General features: G+C 37.9%; 1 protein-coding gene across 1 annotated transcript in view; it reads left to right on the forward strand.

Moving 5' to 3' along the window:
• The window catches only part of ZYG11A (zyg-11 family member A, cell cycle regulator), an 81516-nt gene that overhangs the window by 46247 nt on the left and 12248 nt on the right, over positions 1 to 23021 (forward strand). The window contains exons 4-10 of the mRNA XM_021683906.1: positions 7195 to 7335; positions 9409 to 9585; positions 11762 to 11826; positions 17568 to 17667; positions 17764 to 17817; positions 21668 to 21829; positions 21905 to 21949. Of these exons, the coding sequence (XP_021539581.1) occupies positions 7195 to 7335; positions 9409 to 9585; positions 11762 to 11826; positions 17568 to 17667; positions 17764 to 17817; positions 21668 to 21829; positions 21905 to 21949 (744 nt within the window). The remainder of the gene's footprint in view (positions 1 to 7194; positions 7336 to 9408; positions 9586 to 11761; positions 11827 to 17567; positions 17668 to 17763; positions 17818 to 21667; positions 21830 to 21904; positions 21950 to 23021) is intronic.

Here is a 23021-nt window from a genome sequence, read left to right on the forward strand (position 1 = left end):
CCTTGTCAAAAATCATATGATCAGGGTGCCTGGGTGGCTCAGTTGGTTAAGCGACTGCCTTCGGCTCAGGTCATGATCCTGGAGTCCCGGGATCGAGTCCCGCATCGGGCTCCCTACTCAGGGGGAGTCTGCTTCTCCCTCTCCCGCTCCCCCCTCTTGTGCTCTCTCTCTCTCTCATTCTCTCTCTCAAATAAATAAATAAATTCTTTAAAAAAAAAAATCATATGATCACATATATGACCGTATGTGCAAGGGCTTTCTATTTTGGAGCTTTCTGTTCTATTCCATTGGTCTGTATGTCTGTCTTTATGCCAGTACCACACTGTTTTGATTTCTGTAGCTTTGTAGTTAAGTTTTGAAATTAGAAAAGTGACTTCTCCAGTCTTTTTCTTTTTTAAGATGGCTTTGTCTATTTGTGGTCCTTTGGAACTCCATATGAATATAGGATGGATTTTTCTGTTTCGGTAAAAAAATAGTCTTAGGAGTTTGGTAGGGATTGCATTGAATATGTAGACCACTTTGGGTAGTATTGTTATCTTACGTCTTTTGATCCATGAACATGTCTGTCCATTTATTTATGTCTTCTTTCATTTCTTTTAGCAGTGTTTTGTAGTTTTCGTTGTGTAAGTCTTTCACCTCTGGGGTTAATTCCTAAGTACTTTATTATATTATTATAAATGGAATTGTTTTCATAATTTCCTTGGCAGATTGTTCATTGTTATTGTACAAAAATGTAGCTGATTTTGTTTTTTTAAAGATTTTATTTATTTGACAGAGACACAGCGAGAGAGGGAACACAAGCAGGGGGAGTGGGAGAGGGAGAAGCAGATTCCCGCAGAGCAGGGAGCCTGCTTCTGCCTCTGACCCTCCCCCCTCTCATGTGCTCTCTCTCTTTCATTCTCTCTGTCTCAAATAAATAAATAAATAATCTTAAAAAAAAAATCTTAAAAAAAAAAAAAGATTTATTTATTTAAGAGAGAGACTGTGGGAGAGGGGCAGAGGGATTGGGGAGAGAATCCATAAGCAGACTCAGCACTGAATGCGGAAACCAATGTGGGACTTGATCTCATGACCCTGACTGAGATCATGACCTGAACTGAAACCGAGAGTTGGATGCTCAACTGACTGAGCCATCCAGGTACCCTGAAATGTATCTGATTTTTTTATGTTTGCTTTGTTTCCTGCAACTTTTAGTTCATTTATTAGCACTAATGGCGCTTTTGTGTGGGGGGGATCTTTAGGGACTTCTGCATATGAGATGATATTAATCTGCAAACAGATAATTTTACTTTTTCCTTTGCAATTTGTATGTCTTTTATTTCATTTTCTTGCCTAATTGCTCTAGCTAGGACTTTCAGTACTATGTTCAGTGGAAGTCATGAAAGTGGGTAGCCTTGTCTTGTTCTTGATCTTAGAGTAAATGCTTCTAGTCTTCTACCATTGAGTATGATGTTCACTGCTGGTTTTTTTATACATGGCTTTAAAAAAAATTTTTTTTAAGATTTTATTTATTTATTTGACAGAGACAGACGCAGCAAGGGTCCCATAAGATTTAGTATGTTGTGTTTTTTGTTTTCATTTGTCTCTAAATATTTTCTAATTTCCCTGCGATTTCTTCTTTGATCCATTGGTTGTTTAAGAGTATGTTATCTAATTTCCATAAATTTATAAATTTTCTAGTTTTACCTCTGTTATTTCTAACTTCATCCTGTTGTCAGAAAAAACACTTTGTATGATAGCTATTTTTTTTAAATCTATTGAGTCCTAATTTGTGGTCTGACATATGGTCTATCCTGGAAAAGTCCCATGTGCACTTGAAAGAATGTGGATGCTGGTGTTGTTGGGTAGAGTGTTTTGCACTTTTAGATCTAGTTGGTTTATTGTGTTAAGTCCTCTGTGTTCTTACTTCTGTCTGGTTGTTCTATCCATTATTGAGTGGGTTGTTGAAGTCTCCATTATTGTAGAAATGTCTATTTCTCCCTTTAATTTTGTCAGTTTTTGTGTCATGTGTTCTGATGATCTGTCATTAGGTACATAAATATTTATGCTTATTATATCTTCTTGGTGTACTGAACCTTTTATTAATATATAATGTCTGGCTTTGTCTCATAACCTCTTTTGATTTAAAGTCTACTTTGTCTGATAGTATAGTCACCCCTGCTCTCTTTTGGTTATGTTTGCATGGAATATTGTTTTCCATCCTACCATTTTCCATCTAGCTGTGTCTTTGGGTCTAAAGTGAGTCTTTTATAGACAGTGTATAGTTGGATCATGTGTTTTTTAATTCATTCTTCCAATCTTTGTCTTTTGATTATATATAGCATTTAATCCATCTACATTTAAAGTGATTAGTGATAAGGAGGGACTTACGTCATTTTGCTCTTTGGTTTCTATATGTTCTGTAGCTTTTTTGTTCCTCATTTCCTGCATTACTGTTTTCTTTTTTGTTCCGCTGGTATTTTTTTTTAATTTTCTGAGAATGAGTTTTCTTTTTTTTTTTTTAAGATTTTATTTGAGAGTGAGAGCAACAGACAGCACAAGCCAAGGGGAGGGGCAGAGGGCGAGGGAGAAGCAGACTCTAAGCAGGGAGGTGATTTTTTTTTTTATAGCAAAATGTTTAAACTCCTTTCTCATTTCCTATTGTGTATATTCTATAACTGTTTTCTTTATGGTTACCATGGAGATTACATTTAATATCCTAAAGTTAAAATACTCTAATTTGAATTTATACCAGCTTCACTTCAATAACGTAAAAAACTGCTAATTTACATCTCCATCCCCAACCCTTTTAATCAATGATGTCCCCAAATTACATCATTATACATTGTCTGCCCCAAAGTATAAAATGATAATTCTTTTTAATCCATTTGCCTATTATGTAGAAAACAGGGGCACCTGGGTGGCTCAGTCAGTTAAGCATCTGCCTTCGGCTCAGGTCATGACCTTAGGGTCCTGGGATGGAGCCCTGTGTTGGACTCCCTGTTCAGTGGGAGAGTCTGCTTCTCCCTCTCCCTCTGTCCCTCCCTCCTGCTCATGCTCTCTTGCTCTCAAATAAATAAAATCTATAAATTATGTAGAAAACAAAATTTGCAGTTACAAACCAAAGTTATAATAATAGCTTTTAGAGTAATATTTTTTAGAACATGTATTAATTTCTTAAATCCTGTAGAAAACAAAAAGTAGAGTTACAAGCCAGTTTTTGGTTTTTTTTGTTTGTTTGTTTAAGTAATTTGTATGCCCAACATGGGGCTTGAACCCACGACTCCAAGATCAAGAGTTGCATACTGTACCCACTGAGCCAGCCAGGGACTCCTACAGACCAGTTTTAATATATCACTAGCTTTTAAAATTGCCCTGTATTTACCTTTTTTTGAGATCTTTATTACTTCATATGGTTTCTTCTTACTGTCTAGTGTTACTTTATTTTGCCCTGCAGGATTCCTTTGAGCATTTCTTTTCTTTTCTTTTTTTTTTTTTTAAGATTTTTAAATTTATTTGTCAGGAAGAGAGAGAGAGAGAGCACAAGCAGGGGAGAGGCAGGCTACGGAGAAGCAGGCTCCCTGCTGAGCAAGAAGCCCAATGCGGGACTCGATCCCAGGACCCCCAGATCATGACCCGAGCCAAAGGCAGGTGCTCAACTGACTGAGCCACCCAGGTGTCCCCATCCTTTGAGCATTTCTTAAAGGGCAGGTTTAGTGGTAATGAACTTCCCCAGCTTTTGTTTATCTGGGAATGTCTTGATTTCTCTCTCACATTTGAAGGACAGTTTTGCTGGATATAGGATTCATGGTTGACAGGGTTTTGGTGTTTTGTTTTTTTTTTCCTTTTAACAATTTAAACATACTGGCCATGGTCTTCTGGCCTTTAAAGTTTCTGATGAGAAATCTGCAGATAATCTTATCAAGCATCCCTTGTGTGTGATTCACTTCTCTCTTGCTGCTTCCAAGATTTTCTGTCTTTAGCCTACAAAAATTTGATTATAATGTGTCCTTGGTGAGAGTCTTCTTGAGTTCATCGGTGTTCATAGTCATGTCTTTCATCAAATTTGGGAAGTTTTCAGCCATGTTTTCTTCAAATAGTGTCTCTCTCTCTTCTTCTGGGACTGCCACAATGTGTAGTTTGGTCTGCTTATTGGTATTTCATAGGTTCCTGAAGTTCTGTTCACTTTTTTGAGGTCTTTTTCCTTTCTGTTCCTCTGACCCAGTAATTTCCATGGTCCTATCTTCAAGTTGGTTGATTCTTCTGCCTGCTCAAATCTGCCTTTGAATCCCTCTAGTGAATTTTGCATTTTAGTTATTGCACTTTTCAGCTCCAGAATTTTTCTTTTCTTTTTTGTTTTCTATCTCTGTTGATTTTTCTCTTTTGATCATACATCATTTCTTTGATTTTATCTGTATCTTCCTTTAGTTCTTTGAACATTTTCAAGAATTCTTTCCTAATAGATCTGCGATCGGGTTTTTTTTTTTTTTTTTAAATATTGTATTTATTTATTTGACAGAGAGAGAGACAGCGAGAGGGAACACAAGCAGGGGGAGTGGGAGAGGGAGAAGCAGGCTTCCCGCCGAGCAGAGAGCCCGATGTGGGGCTCGATCCCAGGACCCTGTGCTCATGACCTGAGCCGAAGGCAGACGCTTAACAACTGAGCCACCCAGGCGCCCCTGGTTTTTGTTTTTGTTTTTTTCTTTCTTTACAGGGACAGTTGCTGTTGATTTCTTTTTCTTTTCTTTTCTTTTCTTTTTTTTTTTTTTTTTTTATTTGAGAGAGAGAGAGAGAATGAGAGACAGAGAGCATAAGAGGGAGGAGGGTCAGAGGGAGAAGCAGATTCCCTGCCGAGCAGGGAGCCCCATGCGGGACTCGATCCAGGGACTCCAGGATCATGACCTGAGCCGAAGGCAGTCGCTTAACCAACTGAGCCACCCAGGCGCCCTCTTTTTTTTTTTTTTAAGATTTTATTTATTTATTTGACAGAGATGGAGAGAGAGAGCACAGATAGGCAGAGCAGCAGGCAGAGGGGAGGGAGAAGCAGGCTCTCCGCTGAGTAGGGAGCCCGACGCGGGGCTCGACCCCAGGACCTTGGGATCATGACCTGAGCCAAAGGCAGACGCCCAACTGAGCCATCCCCCTTTTTTTTTCTTTTTAAGATTTTACTTGAGAGAGGGAGAAGGACAAGCAGACTCCCCACTGCACAAGAGCCCGTTGGAGGGCTTGATCCCAGGACCCTGAGATCATGACTGGAGCTGAAGTCAGGCACTTAACCTACTAAGCCACCAAGGCATCCCCTAGATAATAGTTTTAAATATTAGTTTGTTTTCCCCTCAGGAACTTCATATATGCATCATGGATCTTTGTCTTTTTCCGTATCAACACTTAATCTTAGATCTTTTGTACTTCTTTCTTTTAAAAAATTTTCTTGTTTTCAGGGCGCCTGGGTGGCTCAGAGGGTTAAGCCTCTGCCTTCGGCTCAGGTCATGATCCCAGGGTCCTGGGATCAAGTCCCACATCCGGCTCCCTACTCAGTGGAGAGCCTGCTCTCCCTCTTCCTCTGTACCTCCCCCTGCTCATGCTCTCTCTCTCTGTATCTCTCTGACTCAAATGAATAAATAAATAAATAATATTTAAAAAAAAATTTTTTTTAATTTGTTTCTTGTTTTCTTGCATTTCTTCCCCTTACTAAATTTTTATTCAAATCTGTCCTTCCTTGGGTACCTTTTAACTTAGTTTTTTTTTTATTAAAAAAAGATTTTATTTATTTGACAGAGAGAGACAAAGAGGAGAGGGAACACAAGCAGGGGGAGTGGGAGAGGGAGAAGCAGACCTTCTGCCGAGCAGGGAACCCGATGCGGGGCTCGATCCCAGGACCCCAGGATCATGACCTGAGCTGAAGGCAGACGCTTAACGACTGAGCCACTCAGGCACCCCTTTAACTTAGTTTTTATATTTGATATAATTTTGTCTTTTTCTTCCCTTTTTAATGAATTGTTTTTTCATCTTTTTGTTGAAGGTATTTTTTCACATCCCAAAATGCTTATTGAGAATATTTAATTCAGTTTAAAGTGCCGTGTTAAAATTTTCTTCTGATTTGTTGTTGAGTTTTTTTGTTTTTGTTTTTAAAATAAGCTCCACACCCAGCATGGAGCCCAACACAAGGCTTGAACTCACAACCCCGAGATCAAGACCTGAAATTGAGTTCAACGCTTAACTGAGCCACCCAGGCGCCCCTGTTGTTGGTTTATAGGAAGAATTTTTCTCAGCTGAAATGTGTAGATTTGCTGCTTAAATATTTCTTATAATAGCCTTATATGGAATTGGTTTGAATTTTTAATTTTTTGTTATTTAATTGACATAGTTCCTAATTCAGAAGCATTATCCATTAGTGATGTCAATTAACAATGTGAGGTTTCTTGAGTGATGTTGTTACTGGTCATGGTAGAGTAGAGGGGGGAGTGTTTTTCTTTTCATTTTTGCAAGATCTGAGTTTCCCCCTTTATTTTCTTTTTTTCCCTTCACTATCTAGGAATGCTGAAAATTGGGTCATACCTAGTTTTATTTGCATTCCTTGTTAATTTTATGTTTTGGATCTGGGGTACCATTATCCTCCAGACCCAAAGTCTATGTATAGATTTTTAAAAACTATTACCTAAGTGGTAGCAAGGAAAAATTATGTTAACATTTAATTAATAATAAATAAATAATATTTATATAATAATTATATATTATTATATAATATATTATAATAAAATATATTTATTTAATAAATAAATAATAAATAAAATAATATTACTACAAAGAAGTCAATTCCCTTTTTCATTTTAGTTGTTTTATGTGGCCTTTTACCTTTCTCTTATGACAATTTATCCTATATGAGTAGTACTTAGAAGATATACAGTCTTGGTTTTGATTAAAAATTTATATGCTACCCATTGTTCAGTTGAAGTCTTAACTGTAATATAGTTGTAGGGAGATGAATTTGGCTCCACTGCTTAATTGGTTTGTTACATTTAGCACCATATTTCATCTCTCTGGCCCCATTGTAAAAATGAGGTTGAGGAGAACATTTACCTTATTAGACTTAGGATTCGTTTAACTTTGTAAAGCCCCTGGAACATTTAATTGAACACCTGTCATTGTTTCAAACATTCAAAGCCCCTAAAAGCCTGAACTATGAAACCCATTGGTAACATCTTTGTTTTTCAGGTTGCTGGAGGAGCCAATATGAGTCAGATTTCAGAAGCACTGAGCCGATACAGGAATAGGTCATGTTTTATGAAGGAAGCACTCTACAGGCTCTTCACAGAGACATTTTCAATGCAGGTAACCATGCCTGCTATTTTAAAGGTAACTACACTGCAGAAAGGTAGTTTTTGTTACTACTTTTTGCTTAGTTCAATTAAAGGTGTTCACCAAGCACACGGAGTACAGTAACTTATATGCCTTATTCTATAGTGAGCCAAAGTACCCTCACGGAGAAAGGAAAACAGTGTTAGGCTTAATTAACTGCCAGATCGTCTCTCATTTTCAGCATCTAAATTAGTTCAAGTCATCCAGTGTTTTGATTTAGTCTGAGAAGGAGATATAGGACATATGTACTATTTTGCCTAAAATAGGAGATCTTAATCTATAAACAAAGTATTCACTTTGCTGTAAATGTTTCTTATTTATTCATTCATTTACTCTTTAAAACCTAACGTCTGGTTTTCTAAAAGAAAACAACAGTGTCTTCAACAAGAACATAGCAAAAATATGAAGGTGCCAGATTTACCATATAAAGTATTTTGTGAATAAAATAAAATGACCAGTATTGATAGGGCCAAACTTTGCTTTGGTTTATAGAAAAATGAATTTGTTTTAAATGTTATTGGAAGTATTAAGTGGTTTGGGAAAGAAAAGTGCATTTATTTAAGGTGAAACGTAACATGAAAATGAAGACTTGAAGTCACTTTGTCTTTATTATTATTTGTAATTCTTTATAGTTCCTTAAAAAAATTGGGTATTTCTGCACTGTGGGAGATAAGCTTTGTTCATAACTTAAAAGCAGTACCGTATAAAGTGAAAAAAACTCTGGACCTTTGTTTCCCATTTGTAATGAGGAGATTGAATTAGATATTCTAAAAGTCCTTTTCATATCTAAGATTCTGTGATTTTTGAAAATCATGTTTTGTGTTTTGCTTTTTTTTCCCCCCTATGTATTTAACTTGGATGATGGCAATCCAGTGAAATCCTAGGAGCAATTTATCAATAGAAAAAAGTCATTTTCCGTAGTGGAACTGTGTCCCATGTCTGTCTCTAGGCTATGTTACTTCATGCAGCTGTCAGAGTGAGGGGCTCTGGTCTCTTAAAATCATGGTTCGTGCCAGTATCAGCAGACTGGTTTCTGAGGTAGATAGAAATGGACAGAACAGATTGCACTGTCCCTGAATGTTAGTGCAGATGTGGTCTAAGCTTAGTACAACGCCTTCATGTTACATTTGTGTTGTAGGTCTTCCACAGTCTGTCTTCTAATGACCTTTCTCATGTTTGCAGTTTTCAAATTCTTTCAAAATTCTGTTAAATTCAAATTTTTTCCTCCTCTGTTGGATTCATCCCATCCTGTTGTCTGTTTTGTGTATTTCCTTATCACATTTCCATTCCTTAGGAATTCCCTTTTCATTCCATCCCTATCTCTACCTCCTTCTGTCCAAATCTTATCTGAGACCCTGCCTTAAATGTGCTCTCTGAAGAATTCTGTTCCATACCAGAAATGAATGCTCCTTCCACAACTACCTTAGGTAGCACTTTATATATATGTTTATGGTGCTTTTTTTTTTTTCCCAGTTTCATGTTTTGATATCCCTCTCAATGTTATTTGTTTACATACTGTATTTTTCTCACAGGGCTTTATGCTAAGGAATAGGGTGTAATTCATGTTTGTGTCCTGTAGTGCTTATCACAATGCCTTGTATGGAGTAAGGTTCAATAAATGATTATGAAATCATGGAGGAAATGGAAGAAGTCCAGAGAAGGGAAGTGACTTGCCTAAAGTCACACATCTAGTTAACAGCTTCATTTGGATGGGAAGTTATTGCTGTTGCCCTAAAAAATAAATGCTGAGGGTAGGGAAAGATCTTTTACTTTCTGTCCCAATGAGCAAATATTTTTGCCAACACAAAAACAAGAGAGTATAAAGAATGTTTGGGGCACCTGGGTGGCTCAGTCGTTAAGCATCTGCCTTCAACTCAGGTCATGATCCCAGGGTCCTGGGATCGAACCCCGCATCGGGCTCCCTGCTCAGCAGGGAGTCTGCTTCTCCCAGTCTCTCCTCCCCCTGCTTATGCTGTCTCTCTCTGTCAAATAAATAAAATCTTTAAAAAAAAAAAAAAAAAAAAGAATGCTCATGTTGTCATATGCCACTAAAAACAAGTTCATCTTCAGCTTGTGGCTGTAGGAATGAGGAATCATCCATTGGATTTGCCAGTGCAGTTCACAGCCAGTGCTTGCGCCCTCAACTTAACACGCCAGGGCCTGGCCAGGGGGATGCCTGTTCGTCTGTTGTCAGAGGTCACCTGTCTGCTTTTCAAGGCTCTGAAAAATTTCCCCCATTACCAGCAGGTAATTGAATACTTGACTGCTTCTTACTTCAGGACAAATAACATGAAAAAAATTATTAGTATTAGTTAATATTAGCTATTATTAATATTAGCATTATTTTGTTTTAATTTTTCATCCTCCCTGAGAGAGAATAGATAAGGAATTTATGTTTGTTATAGAAAAAAATAGCAAATTTGGATTAGCAATTGGGTTTAAATTTTTAAAATTTTTTTAGAAACCATTGACCCAGAAATCCATATACTGTTAACACTTCAGTACATCCTTACAGGCTTAACATCATATGTGAAAATTAAATTAAAAAAAAAAAGTTGAATTGAATCATAGATGTAAATATAAAAACTGAAAACCATAAAACTTCTAGAAGAAAACAGGACAAAATATTGGTGACCTTGGAGTAGGCAAAGTTTTCTTAGGATACAAAAAGCACATGTCATGAAAGAAAAATAATAAATTAGAATTCATCAATATTAAAGGCTTCTCATATACACAGACATACACAAATTGAAAAGGGTAAGTCATGGGATGGCAAAAATGTTTGTTTTGTTTATATGAAAAAGGACTTTTTATAGAGAACATAAAGAACTCTTAACTCCGCATAAGACAAGCCCATTTTTTAAAAAGGCAAAAGATTTGAGCACTTTAGATTAAACAGATGACAGATGAGCATATGAAAAGATGCTCAGTGTTTTTAGTCATAAGGGAAATGCAAATTAAAACCACTTTGAATTACCACTGCATACCTAGATACTACTACACACCCTCTAGATTGGTTGAAATTAAAAGATTGACAATACAAAATGTTAGCAAGGGTGTGGAGCAACTGAAATTCTCATATATAGATGTTAAGAATGTAAAATGTTAGAACTATCAGTTCAACAGGCTGGTAGTTTCTTTCAAAGTTAGACATATACCTTCTTTACTACCTAGTCTTTCCACTCCAAGAGAAATGAAATCATATATTCATACAAAGCCTTTTACATGAATATTTATAATATCTTTATTCATAATATATCCCCTAAACTGAAAACCTTTCTATTGTTGAATAGCAGGTGAATAGATAAACAAATTGTGGTATATTCATATAAGAAACTCCTCTATTTGGCAATACAAAGGAATAAAGTACTGATACATGCAACATGGATGAATCTCAAAAGCATTGTATGCTAATAAGCAAAATAAGCCAGACACAGAAGAGTAGATATTATATGATTCTATTTATGTGAAACTTTAGAAAAGATTAATCTGTAATGACAATGTAATTTTCTGAGGTTGGGATTGATTAGAAGGTGGTACAGTGCAACTCTTTGGGTGATGGAAATATTTTTTATCTCAATTATGGTGATGGTGGATGGTAGTGGTTATACAGCTGTATCAATTTGCCAAATCTAATTGAAGTGTGTACTTACAATGGAAATTTTTAAAAAATACAATAAGGAAGGTGGTCTTTCTTCAATAATAAAAAAAAAAAAATCTGTATTTTCACTTTCTCTTGAAAAGTTGGAAGCTCCTTCACAGTTCAGTGTTTATTCCTTCATGGAAGCCATCAGTTGGAGTAACAACTGCCCCTATAAAAGGGCATGAATTCTCCAGTTGTTCATAATTCCCACCACTGCTCTGCTGTGTCACAGTCAGCCCTCCTCACTTGTTTCTGTTACTGCCTAGTTCCTGTTGGCGTTTCAGGCTTGCTGCCCTTGCCTCCTGGCCTACTTATGGCCTTTCAAAGAGATGGTGTATTTTTCTATTGCTACAGCTTTCTCAGGAGGCCTTTTCTTTCTTTTCTATCTGTAAAGGCCCAGTTCAACCCTACCAGTCTTAGGTTGAAAGTACAGCTCTATCACAGAGTTAGTTATAAGGTCTGGTAAGGACATTTGTAGATGGCCAGGCTTCAGGTAATTGGTTTGGATTGACACACAGGCAGGCCACTAGGGTTCATGGGGAAAAGACCCCCTGCTTTGCCAAAAAAAAAAAAAAAAGAAAAAAAAAGTGGGGGCAGATTATTCTTTAGGCAGAGGTGAATGTGACAGAGTAAGATTACATGAAGAACTTGGAGAGGGCCAGGTACACAGTGAGTTCTCAGTAAGAAAAGCTCGTTGGTAGCACCTTCCAAGTGCTTAGAATCTTTATTTAGAATGGGGTATCCCTTTGCTCAAAATTATTTTTCTTTATTCCCTTAAAGTTACAGAAGAATTGTCTTCTCTCCTTAACTAATTCCAGGATTCTTGTGGATGTTCCATTTGACAGGCAAGTATAAAACTTGGTCATCTGATTTTGGGGTGTTGACCAGTGTTACTCTGAACATTGTTGTCTTTTGGTTATTAGCTTATTAGCAAGGTTTTGATTAAGTCTGGGCTAAGGTGTTTGAGGAGAATGTTCTGTTGAGCACCTGCCAGAGAGGTGATTGGAAGTACCCTACAGATGACCCTTGAACAATGCGGGGATTAGGGACACTGCCCCCCCGCCACCTTACCCTGCACAGTAAAAAATGCATGTGTAACTTTTGAGTCACCAAAAACTGAACTACTCATAGCCTGTTGTTGACTGGAAAGCCTTAGTGATAAACAGTCGATTAACACGTATTTTGTATGTTAAGTATTATTATATACTGTATTCTACAATAAAGTAACCTAGAGAAAAGAAAATGTTATTAAAATCATAAACAAGAGAAAGTATAATACATTTACAGTACCATACTGTATTTATCAATATGAAAAGCTTACATTATCTGTTTATAAGATGAATCATCCGTCAGTACCTACATCAATATCATCTTACATCATACAAAACACTGTAGATGTATCTATTACTAAGACTAGATATCAAAAATGAAAAGGTAGGGGCGCCTGGGTGGGTCAGTTGGTTAACCGTCCTGACTCTTGATTTCAGCTCAGGTCATGATCTCAGGGTTATGAGATCGAGTGTCAGGCTCCATGCTCAGCAGGGAATCTTCTCTTCTTCCTCCTCTCTCTCCTTCTGCCAGATATCTAATGTCAGCCCCTCATCCTGCTCATGCACTCTCTCTCTCTCTAAATAAATCTTTACAAAAAAAAGAAAAGACAGGGGCGCCTGGGTGGCTCAGTCGTTAAGCGTCTGCCTTCGGCTCAGGTCATGATCCCAGGGTCCTGGGATCGAGCCCCGCATCGGGCTCCCTGCTCTGCGGGAAGCCTGCTTCTCCCTCTCCCACTCCTCCTGCTTGTGTTCCCTCTCTCGCTGTGTCTCTCTCTGTCAAATAAAAAAAAAAAAAAGAAAAGACAATGTAGGGCACCTGGCTGGCTCAGTCGGTAGAGCATGTGACTCTTGCTCTCATGGTCATGAGTTCGAGCTCCACGTTGGGGGTGGAGTTTACTTAGAAAGAAAAGAGAATGTGAAAAAGAAATACTTATTTACAGGGCACCTGGGTGGCTCAGTCAGTTAGGCACCTGACTCTTAATTTTGGCTCAGGTCATGATCTTGGGGCTGTGGCTCTGTCAGGCTCCGCCCTGAGTGTTCACGTGTACACACACACTCTCTCTCTCAAAAACAAAAACACGCATATATATTTATTGATGGGTAATTCATGCACCGATAATGGAGAAGCAGCAATATGATTGCTTTATGGTAGTGTTGTATAATCAATAGAATTGCTTCACGGTAGCGTAGCCTCCCACTAACGAATGAATTGCTATGACATTTTTATGGCATACAGCATAACAGTCATATTTATAATACAATATTGGAAACACTGTTACATTAAACAAAATAAAACTACTTACCTGTGATGATAGGCTGATATGCAGTTTCTCCAGTTATGAAAGAGGCATACTATATGGTAATGTAATTATTTGAAATCAAAGTTATAAGCTGTAAGAAAACTAACACGTTATTAATTTTATATTAAATATCACTTTATGCCGTATAAGGATAGGCTGTCCACTTTCAGTCTTGCATGTGATGTTCTGCATCATGAATACTTAGGCAGTGATGATGATGACGACACAGAAACATCTCATACAGTTCTTGCTGTGCAGTTATTAGATGTTCACATGAAGATACATACACAGCGGATAAGTTTATTAACTGTAAGCACGATGATTATTTACTGCTCATTAAGTGGAAGTGGATCATCATAAAGGTCTTTATCCTCATCGTTTTCATGTGGAGTAGGCTGAGGAAGAAGAGGAGGGGTTGGTTTTGCTGTCTTGGGGGTGGACGAGGTGGTGGGATTGAAAGGGGAGGCAGGCACACTTGGGGTACCTTGACAGAAATACATCATAATTTCTGTCTGACTTCTTTGCTTTTTCATTTCTCTAAAAATATTTCTATGTAGTACCAATCCTTCTGCTACCATATGCTTTAGTTTCTTTGCCCATATCATAGAAGGGTCCATGTTATAAAAGAAGTCAAAAGCAGTCTTGAATAATCGGGATCCTTCTGCCAGATTATCTAATGTCAGTTTATTTCCTGGCACTGCTTCTCCTACGTCTTCTTCCTCATTGTTGGACACTGGTTTGGAAGAGCTCATCTCCATCAAGTTGACATCTGTTAATTCCTCTGGTGTGGGGTGTATCAGCTCTTGAATTTCTCCAAGATCCATATCTTGAAACTGTTCACTCCCCACCCTTTTTTGGCCTTATCTACAATCTCTTTCATGATTTCCTTGATTGGCTCTGTTATAAATCCTGTGAAGTCACACACAGCATCTGGACACAGTTTCCTTCAGCAGAAATTTATTGTTTCAGGCTTGATGGCTTTTTTTTTTTTCAGGCTTGATGGCTTTTATGGCTTTTTCAATAACAACAGTGGCATCTTCAATGGTGTAATCCTTCCAGACTTTGATGACGTTCTATTAGGATTCTCTTCCATAGCATTGACAGTCCTTTCCCTAGAATACTGTGTGTAATGAGCCTTAAAGGTCCCTATCACCCCCTGATCTAGAGGCTGAATTAGAGATGCTGTGTTTGGGGGCATATAGACCACTTTAGTGCCTTCAGTATTGAACTCACGGGATTCTGGGTGGCCAGGGACATTATCCAATATCAAAAGAATTTTAAAAGGCAGTTCTAAACCAATATTGCACTATATGTTAACTAACTAGAATTTAAAGAAAAATTTAAAAATTAAAAAAAAAAGGACAGTCCTTGGGGCGCCTGGGTGGCTCAGTTGTTAAGCATCTGCCTTCGGCTCAGGTCATGATCCCAGGGTCCTGGGATCGAGCCCCGCATCAGGCTCTTTGCTCCGCGGGAAGCCTGCTTCTCCCTCTCCCACTCCCCCCCTGCTTGTGTTCCCTCTCTCGCTGTCTCTCTCTCTGTCAAATAAATAAATAAAATCTTTAAAAAAAAAAAAAGAGGACAGTCCTTTACTGGCAAGGTACTTCCTGACTTCAGGGACAAAGTATTGATGGAACCAATCCAGAAAAGGGATTTTTTTTTAAAGATTTTATTTAATTAATTAATTAATTTATTTATTTATTTGACAGAGAGTACAAGCAGGCGGAGTGGCAGGCAAAAGGAGAGAGAGAAGCAGACTCCCCATTGAGCAGGGACCCCTACGTGGGGCTCGATCCCAGGATCCTGGGACCATAACCCGAGCCAAAGGCATACGCTTAACCAACTTAGCCACCCAGGCACCACCAGAAAAAGGATTCTTGTCCAAGCCTTCTTATACAACCAAAAGACTAGCAGCCAGTGTTTATCTTTTCCCTTCAAGTCTTGGGGATTAGCAGCTTTATAGACCAGAGCAGTTCTTATCATAAAGCTAACTGTATTTGCACAAACCAGTAGAGTTAGCCTATCCCTTTCTGCCTTAATTCCTGGTGCTCGCTTCTCTCTCTTACTAATAAATGTCCTTTGTGGCATTTTTTTTTCCTCCAGGATGGAGCATTTTCATCTACATTAGAAACTTGTTCAAGTAGATCTCTTTTCTTCTCCATGATTTTCTTAGTGGTGTCTGGGAACTCATCTGCTGCCTCTTGATTGGCAGAAGCTGCTTCTCCTGTTATCTTGACATTTTTTAATTCAAACCTCTTTCTAAAATTATCAAACCGTCCTTTGCTGACATTCAATTTTACAGTTTTAGATCCTTCACCTTCCTTTTGCTTTAACTTGTCATATAATGAATTTACTTTTGTCGAGTCATGTTAGAGTCTGTAAGTATGGCTTTCTCAAAGCAATCCTGTACCCACATAAAAGCTGCATTTTCAAAGAGATAAAAAGGTGTTTCGCAAAAAGTGCAAGGTTTTCATTTCTGCTGGCATAGCTGCACCAACAACTTTACAAATTTCCTTTTCTTTTTTTACAATGGGCCTTATACTGGATTCATTTGTCTTGAAATGATGGGTACCCCCAGGTGCAGACCTCATTCTACGGTAGATATCAGGCAATCAGCTTTTTCTTGTAATGTCATGACTTTTCTCTGCTTCTTGGGAGCACTTCCAACATCGCTAGTGGCACTTGGTACGGGTCCCCCCATGGTGTTACTCAAGGTTTACAGTATTTCACTAAACACAATGAAAACTATGCGAGAACTGTAAGAGATTACTTTTTACTTTTCAATTTACTTGAAAGACGAACTGCTCATATGGAGTGATTAGTTTTGCATGGCATTTTAAGTGGATACTCACAATGCTTGAGCTCACCCCCATATTGACAGGAGGGGGCTGCAAAATAATACAGTTGTATAGTATTACTAGTTAATTTTATGCTGTTACCATTTAATATTGCATCTCCATGTTTTGTTTACATTTCTCTTGACTGGTCAGTGTTTGTATAAGTTTTAATAAATTTTAACCTTTTATAGTAGATGTGTGTATATTTTATGGTTATAAATAGTAAAAGAAACTACTACCTAGTATCTACATATATTTTATGCATTTATAAATACCTAACTTTTTCTTAATTTTTTTGATGTTTCTAGACTATGCGGTTTGTCTGAGTTTTTCCAAATTGTTGCAAATCTCCAAAAAATTTTCCAGTATATTTATTGAAAAAAAATCTGTGTATAAGTGGACCAGTACAGTTCAAACCTGTGTTGTTCCAGGGTCAGCTGTGCTCGCAAATGTCTCCCGAAGTGATTCCAGTTCAGGGTAGTGAGTGGTAAGAACATGGGCTTCAGAAAGTGAAACATACTTGGATTCAAGTTCTAGCCCTTCCATTATCTTTGTGCGTTAATTTCCTCATTTATAAAATGGTGACTCTTCTGAGGGTTAGACATGACAATGTAAAGTACTTACGGCAGCGCCGAGCTTAAGAAGTAGAGTCTGTTCTAAACATTAGTCATTCTTATTATTTTATTGATAATAATTAAGAAAATCATCTTCATAGACTCTAAAGGGGCTCCTCCTGAGGACTTCATAGTCTTGCAGATTCAAGTTGCTGCTAATGGCAGGAAAATTAAGCACAGGCTAACATGAACAAAGCCTGTGATACGTTGGCACAGAGTTGTAGGCTAAGCCATTCTCAAATCTAATTGAGATGTGTGCTTAAAATGAGAGTTGACTTTTAAAATTACAATAGGGAAGGTGGTCTTCCTCATTAAAAAAAAAAATCTATTTCTACCTTCTCTTGAGAAGTTAGATCTTTCTCAACTCAGTCTTCATTCCTACAGTTGCAATCAATAGAAGCTGACTACCAGCTACCCCTTTAAAAAGGCAGGCATTCTCTCTAGCTGCGTGATGTGTTTGCTGTGGCATTTTAGCATTGTCTACAATTCAGATTATAAATTACTACCTCTAGGGGAACTTCTTTCCCTTTTTTCAGACCCATCATAGTAGAAACTGAATGCTTAAAATAAGTCTTTCTTAGATCTGCTTATCTTTCTTTGAATTCTTTGCATTTCACTTACATTCTTATTTGCCTGCTCTCTTCTTCTGATCTTCTCTTTTTGTCAGATGCTCTTGATTTTCATAGCTGAGTCTTTAGAAACCTAAGATACAGGATTTGTTGGGGAGGCTAAGTGATTTCCTTATGTACAGTTTAAAACTTTATTGTGAGAAAAATACTGCTTTTCAGGTTTGATGCTGCCAAGTTTGTTATGAGATGGCTCTGTAAACATGAGAACCCCAAGATGCAAACAATGGCAGTGAGCATCACCTCTATTCTAGCCCTGCAGGTATGTGGTCGCTAAAGGCAAGATTTCTCTCTCTAGTCTTGACGGAGCTCTGATAGACCTCCAGTATTTCACTTTCGGCTTTTTGTTTGCTTATAGCTCTCACCTGAGCAAACTGCACAACTTCAGGAAGAGCTCCTCATGGCAGTTAAGGTAGGTGGGTTGTCACTTTCATAACCTTTTTTCTAATAAAAAATGTATGAACATAATCTAAAAAGTCAAATCATTCTAAAAGGCTTATAAAATGAAAAATCTGTAAGACCTGCTCCCCAGAAGAAACTACTTTCTACTCTTGGAGCTACTTCTTCTAGTATCTACCTCCACATCTATAAATAAAATGCTTTTAACTTGATTTATCAGTTTTAGATGTTTCCTAGTGATTCCGCTGCTATGGTAAATAAGAACTTAGCTCTCCCACATGTATCTTTTACAAATTACCTCCCTTCCCAACACATTTATATCATAATTTTTTTATTCAAATTCAGTTTAATTAACATATACTGTATTATTAGTTTCAGAGGTAGAATTCAGTGATTCATCAGTTGCATATAACACACAGTGCTCAGTACTTCAGTATATCATAATTTTTAATCAGTATTTACAGTATGATTATGCTAACATTGCTCACTAAAAAAGCATACATTGTTTTATTTTGTACTTATTTTGAGATGAGGCTTGTGATACCTCCCCCTTCCCCCAGTCATTTATGTTTCCTGTGAACTGTTTATTCATGGCCTTGATATGTTTTCCCTTGGGTTGCTAGCTTTCTTCTGATTTATAAGGTTTCTATATATATTAAGGAATTGAGCCTTTGTAATATGAGATGCATCTATTTTCCCCACTGGGCTGTTTGACTGTTTTTACTTTAGTTATGGCATATTTTGCCATGCAATAACTTTAAAATGTTTATAGGATTCAATTTATTATTTTATTTCTCTGACGTTGATGGCACATTTTGAAAGTATTTCTAAAAATTTCTCATGATTTTTAACATGTAAATACTTGATTTACTTGGAGCTTTTTTTTTTAGATGTAAGGGTCTGTTTTCTTCTCAGTGTCTGTCTCTGCACCTTTTCTTGAGTGAATTATCTTTTCTCCACTGTTATGCATTGCTGCCTCTATCATATATTAAATTCCCATATCTGTTTGCATCTATTTCTGGACTTTGTGCTGTGTTAATTTGTATGTCTATTTATATGCTGGTATCACACTTTTTATTTATTGGCTTTATAAATTCCTTAATAGTTAAGATCTTTCCTTGGGTTTCTTTTAGTTATCCTTATCCTTTTGTTTTTTTAATGTGAACATCAGAAGTATGTGGTGTTTTCTTCATGTTGATATTCTGTATTTCTTAAATTTATTCCTAAGGTCTTTACCTTTTGTATTGCTGTTACAAGTGGAAACTTCTGAGTATTTGGTATCTAGTCAGTAGGTTTGGGGGATAAAAATCAGAGTGATTTTATACATGTTAAGTTCTGAGATGCTTGAGATGTCAAGGAGGCAGTTTGATACAGGGTGCAGCTCAGAGGATTGGGTGGACAGGGCTAGAGAATAATTTGAGTCATCAGTTCTGATGTGGGATGCAAGTACCTACGTAAAGAGTGTGGAGTATATAGAGAGAAAAGAAAAGGACTGGAATGAGTATGTTGGAAGAGAAGGAGGAGCCAGGAAAAGCGAGAGGAGTGTCTAAAATGAGGTAGTAGAAAAACAGGAAAGAGTGATGTCTTAGAATCCAAGAGAATTATTTCAAGAAAAATTGAGCAGTTAATTCAGATGCTATTGAGTGGTTGAGTGAAATGAGGACAGAGTTGCCAAGTTGGATTTGGCAAGATAGAAGTCATCGGTTGTCTTGCTTACATTATGTTAGTGCAGTAGTGGGACAAAACCTGTTTGGACTACATGATGAGCAAATGAAAGGTAAGAAATGGAGGCAACTTTTTGATACATTTTATTTTTTTATTTTTAAAGATTTTATTTATTTATTTATTTGTCAGAGAGAGAGAGAATACAAGCTGGGGGAGCAGCAGGCAGAGGGAGAAGCAGGCTCCCTGCTGAGCAAGGATCCCGATGTGGGGCTCAGTCCCAGGACTCTGGGATCATGACCTGAGCTGAAGGCAGACACTTAACAGACTGAGCCACCCAGGCGTCCCTCGATATATTTTATTTTATTTATTTATTTATTTTAAATATTTTATTTATTTATTTGAGAGAGAGAATGAGAGAGAGAGCACATGAGAGGGGGGAGGGTCAGAGGGAGAAGCAGACTCCCTGCCGAGCAGGGAGCCCGATGCGGGACTCGATCCCAGGACTCCAGGATCATGACCTGAGCCGAAGGCAGTCGCTTAACCAACTGAGCCACCCAGGCGCCCCCCCCCCTTGATATATTTTAATGAGAAAGAAAGAAAAAGGAAGATGCTACATGGGCCAGTAGTTGTTTTTTTTCCAAGATCAGTTACATTAAGATGTATTTTATGCCCATGAAAATAATTCTGAGACAAAGGGGAAAACTGATGGCAAAGGCAAGACAGAGGGAAATAATTTGGTGCCAAATCTTTGTGTGTGTACTGGAATTGTACAGCAAGAGTAAAGATGCTGGCTTTAGACTAGAGCAGAAGGGAAAGAGGAATACATTGATGCAAGCAGGTAGGCTGGGAGATTTTGTTAGGAAGAACAGCGATAGTTCTCTGAAAAACTAGATGAAGTGATCAAATAAGAAGAGTAAAAATACCCAGGCGCCCCATCGGTAAAATTTTTGAAGTGGTTTCATTCCTCTTGAAAATAGACATACTCTGATTTGTTTAGTGCTGTTATATTTTATGTACCTTTACATTAGGTGGCTGAGTGAAAACACCTATCTTTTTCCTCTCTTATGACAGTCTAATATGCTTGAAAGAAAGCATGGATACTGGCTTGTGTCCAGAAATATTCTGATCTGAACTGGTGTTTTAGAATCTCTGTTCAAGTGAACCCATGATTTCTTTAAGCTATTAGGACATATGGTTGTTACAAGTGGAATCTTCTGAGTATTTGGTATCTATAGTCAGTAGGTTTGGGGGATAAAAATCAGAGTGATTTTAGGGGAGCCTGCGTGGCTCAGTCATTAAAGCGTCTGCCTTCGGCTCAGGTCATGATCCCAGGGTCCTAGGATCGAGCCCCGCATTGGGCTCCTTGCTCAGAGGGAAGCCTGCTTCTCCCTCTCCCACTCTCCCTGCTTGTATTCCCTCTCTCCTGTCTCTCTCTCTGTCAAATAAATAAAGTCTTTTAAAAAAATCAGAGTGATTTTAGATGTGTTAAGTTCTGAGGTGCTTGAGATGTCAAGGAGGCAGTTTGATACAGGGTGCAGCTCAGAGGATTGTATGTATGTGTGATATGTACTACAACATATGGTTGTAGTACTAGTGTTACCGTCTAGCCATCCTGATCTGCTTAGTGACCTAGAACAGCATACTTTTTCTTTGGCCTGGCTTAACCCCCTCCCCACCATGTCTCCATTTCTTGCTTAACTCACATCTCTCTCTTTCTTTGCTGGTCTCATTTGTCTCAGTTTACATATTACCTTTGCAGGGAGGCTTCCCTTTCCTACCTTTTCTAAAATAAATTGTTAGGCTTTTATGTGTTTCCTTCAGAACATTTACCAAAACTTAAAATTCTTTTATTTAGATGAGAAAAACCAACTATTTTTTAAATCTGTCTCACCTGAATAAGTGCTTGATTTCCAGGAGATGTTTACTAAACATTCTCAATAAATGAATAATGGAATAGTTAATATGTACTTGATTATGAGTCTTATTAACAAGGACCAAGAACTAGGTTAAGTGCTCATAAAACTTTAACTTTTTTCCCCCTTTAATCCTCATAAAAACCTTAGGAATTAGGTGTAACTCATTATATAGAGAAAAAATGGATCACAAAGCTATTAAGTGGCATAACAACTATTGCTTTTCTTATATTGTAATCAAGTCAGTCACTGGGGCATCTAACTTTTTGTCTCTTTGGTTTTTAGGAACTTCTAGCAATAGTAAAACAAAAGACTACTGAGAATTTAGATGATGTCACCCTCTTGTTTACTTTGAAAGCACTTTGGAATCTTACAGATGAGTCTCCAGCTGCCTGCAATCACTTTATGGAAAATCAAGGATTGACAACCTTTATCCAAGTCTTGGAGGTGGGAAGACAGGATTGAGTTTGTATGTAAAGTTCTTTTCTTCATGATAAAGTAACCTGTATATTCTTTTGACAGACTTTTTCAGAGTCAGCAATACAAAGCAAAGTACTTGGTCTTTGGGTAAGGTGACTTGTTTTCAGTTAATTCTAATTACTAAAATAAAAAAGTAAATAAAACTAACACTTATGTAGCACCTACTATATGCTAGGCACTTTTAAAAGGAATTTCTGTGTATTAACTCATTTAATCTTCACATAATTCCCTATAAAGTAATACCGTATCAGTCATCTGTTGCTGTGAACAAACTACAGCTAAAACAGCCGTGTTATTTACTTTCAAATCTGTGGGTCAGCAGATTGAACCCAGCTGTACAGTTCTTCTGGTCTCATGTGGAGTTACTCATGTTGCTGCTGACACCTGGTGGTGTCACCTAGGGCTAGAGCTAGATGCTCTAAGATGGCTTGACTCTTGCTGTGACAGTTGGTGCAGGTTGTTAGTTAGGGCTTGTATCTCCATGGGCTTCTTTATTTGGCAGTTTCAGGGTAGTGGTAGAAGGAAAGTCCCGCTTATGTTACATTTTCTAATGTCTCATTGGGCAAAGCACATTAGGTGGTCTGGGGTGTTTCCTAGTAATCACTTCTCCAACTCTCCAGTAGCAACTGGATATCCTACAGGTCAGTTCAATTCAGTTCTTAACGCTGAGTGCCTGGAGTTATCATCAGATCTCACAAGTTAAAGGGCGCAGTCCCATGAGACTGCCCCCACTTCAGTTGCCAGTCATTAAGTCTTGGGCCACCCGTACTTCTGCCTGACTGGCTGTAAAGTAAGGGTTTCCCCTCCTCAGGTTGATAATATGCTAGAAGGGCTCACAGAACTCAGGAAGGCACACTTTACTTGCTATTATCAGTTTATTATAAAGAATACAACTGAGAAACATTGAAATGGAAGAAGTGTATAGGGCAGGAAGGATGGGTACATGCAGAGCTTCCATATTCTCTCTGGGCACACCACGTCCCAGTACCTTGATGTGTTCACCAACTCAGAAGTTCTCCAAACCCATCATTTAGGACTTTTTATGGAGGTTTCATCACATAGGCGTAATTGATTATTAATTCAGTCTTCAGCTCCTCTCCCATCCCCCAGAAGTTATAGGGTGGGGCTTAAAGCCCAGGCTTCTAATTAAGGTGTTTTT

This window comes from Neomonachus schauinslandi, chromosome 4, assembly GCF_002201575.2.
Source record: "Neomonachus schauinslandi chromosome 4, ASM220157v2, whole genome shotgun sequence".
Taxonomy (NCBI): Eukaryota; Metazoa; Chordata; class Mammalia; order Carnivora; family Phocidae; genus Neomonachus; species Neomonachus schauinslandi.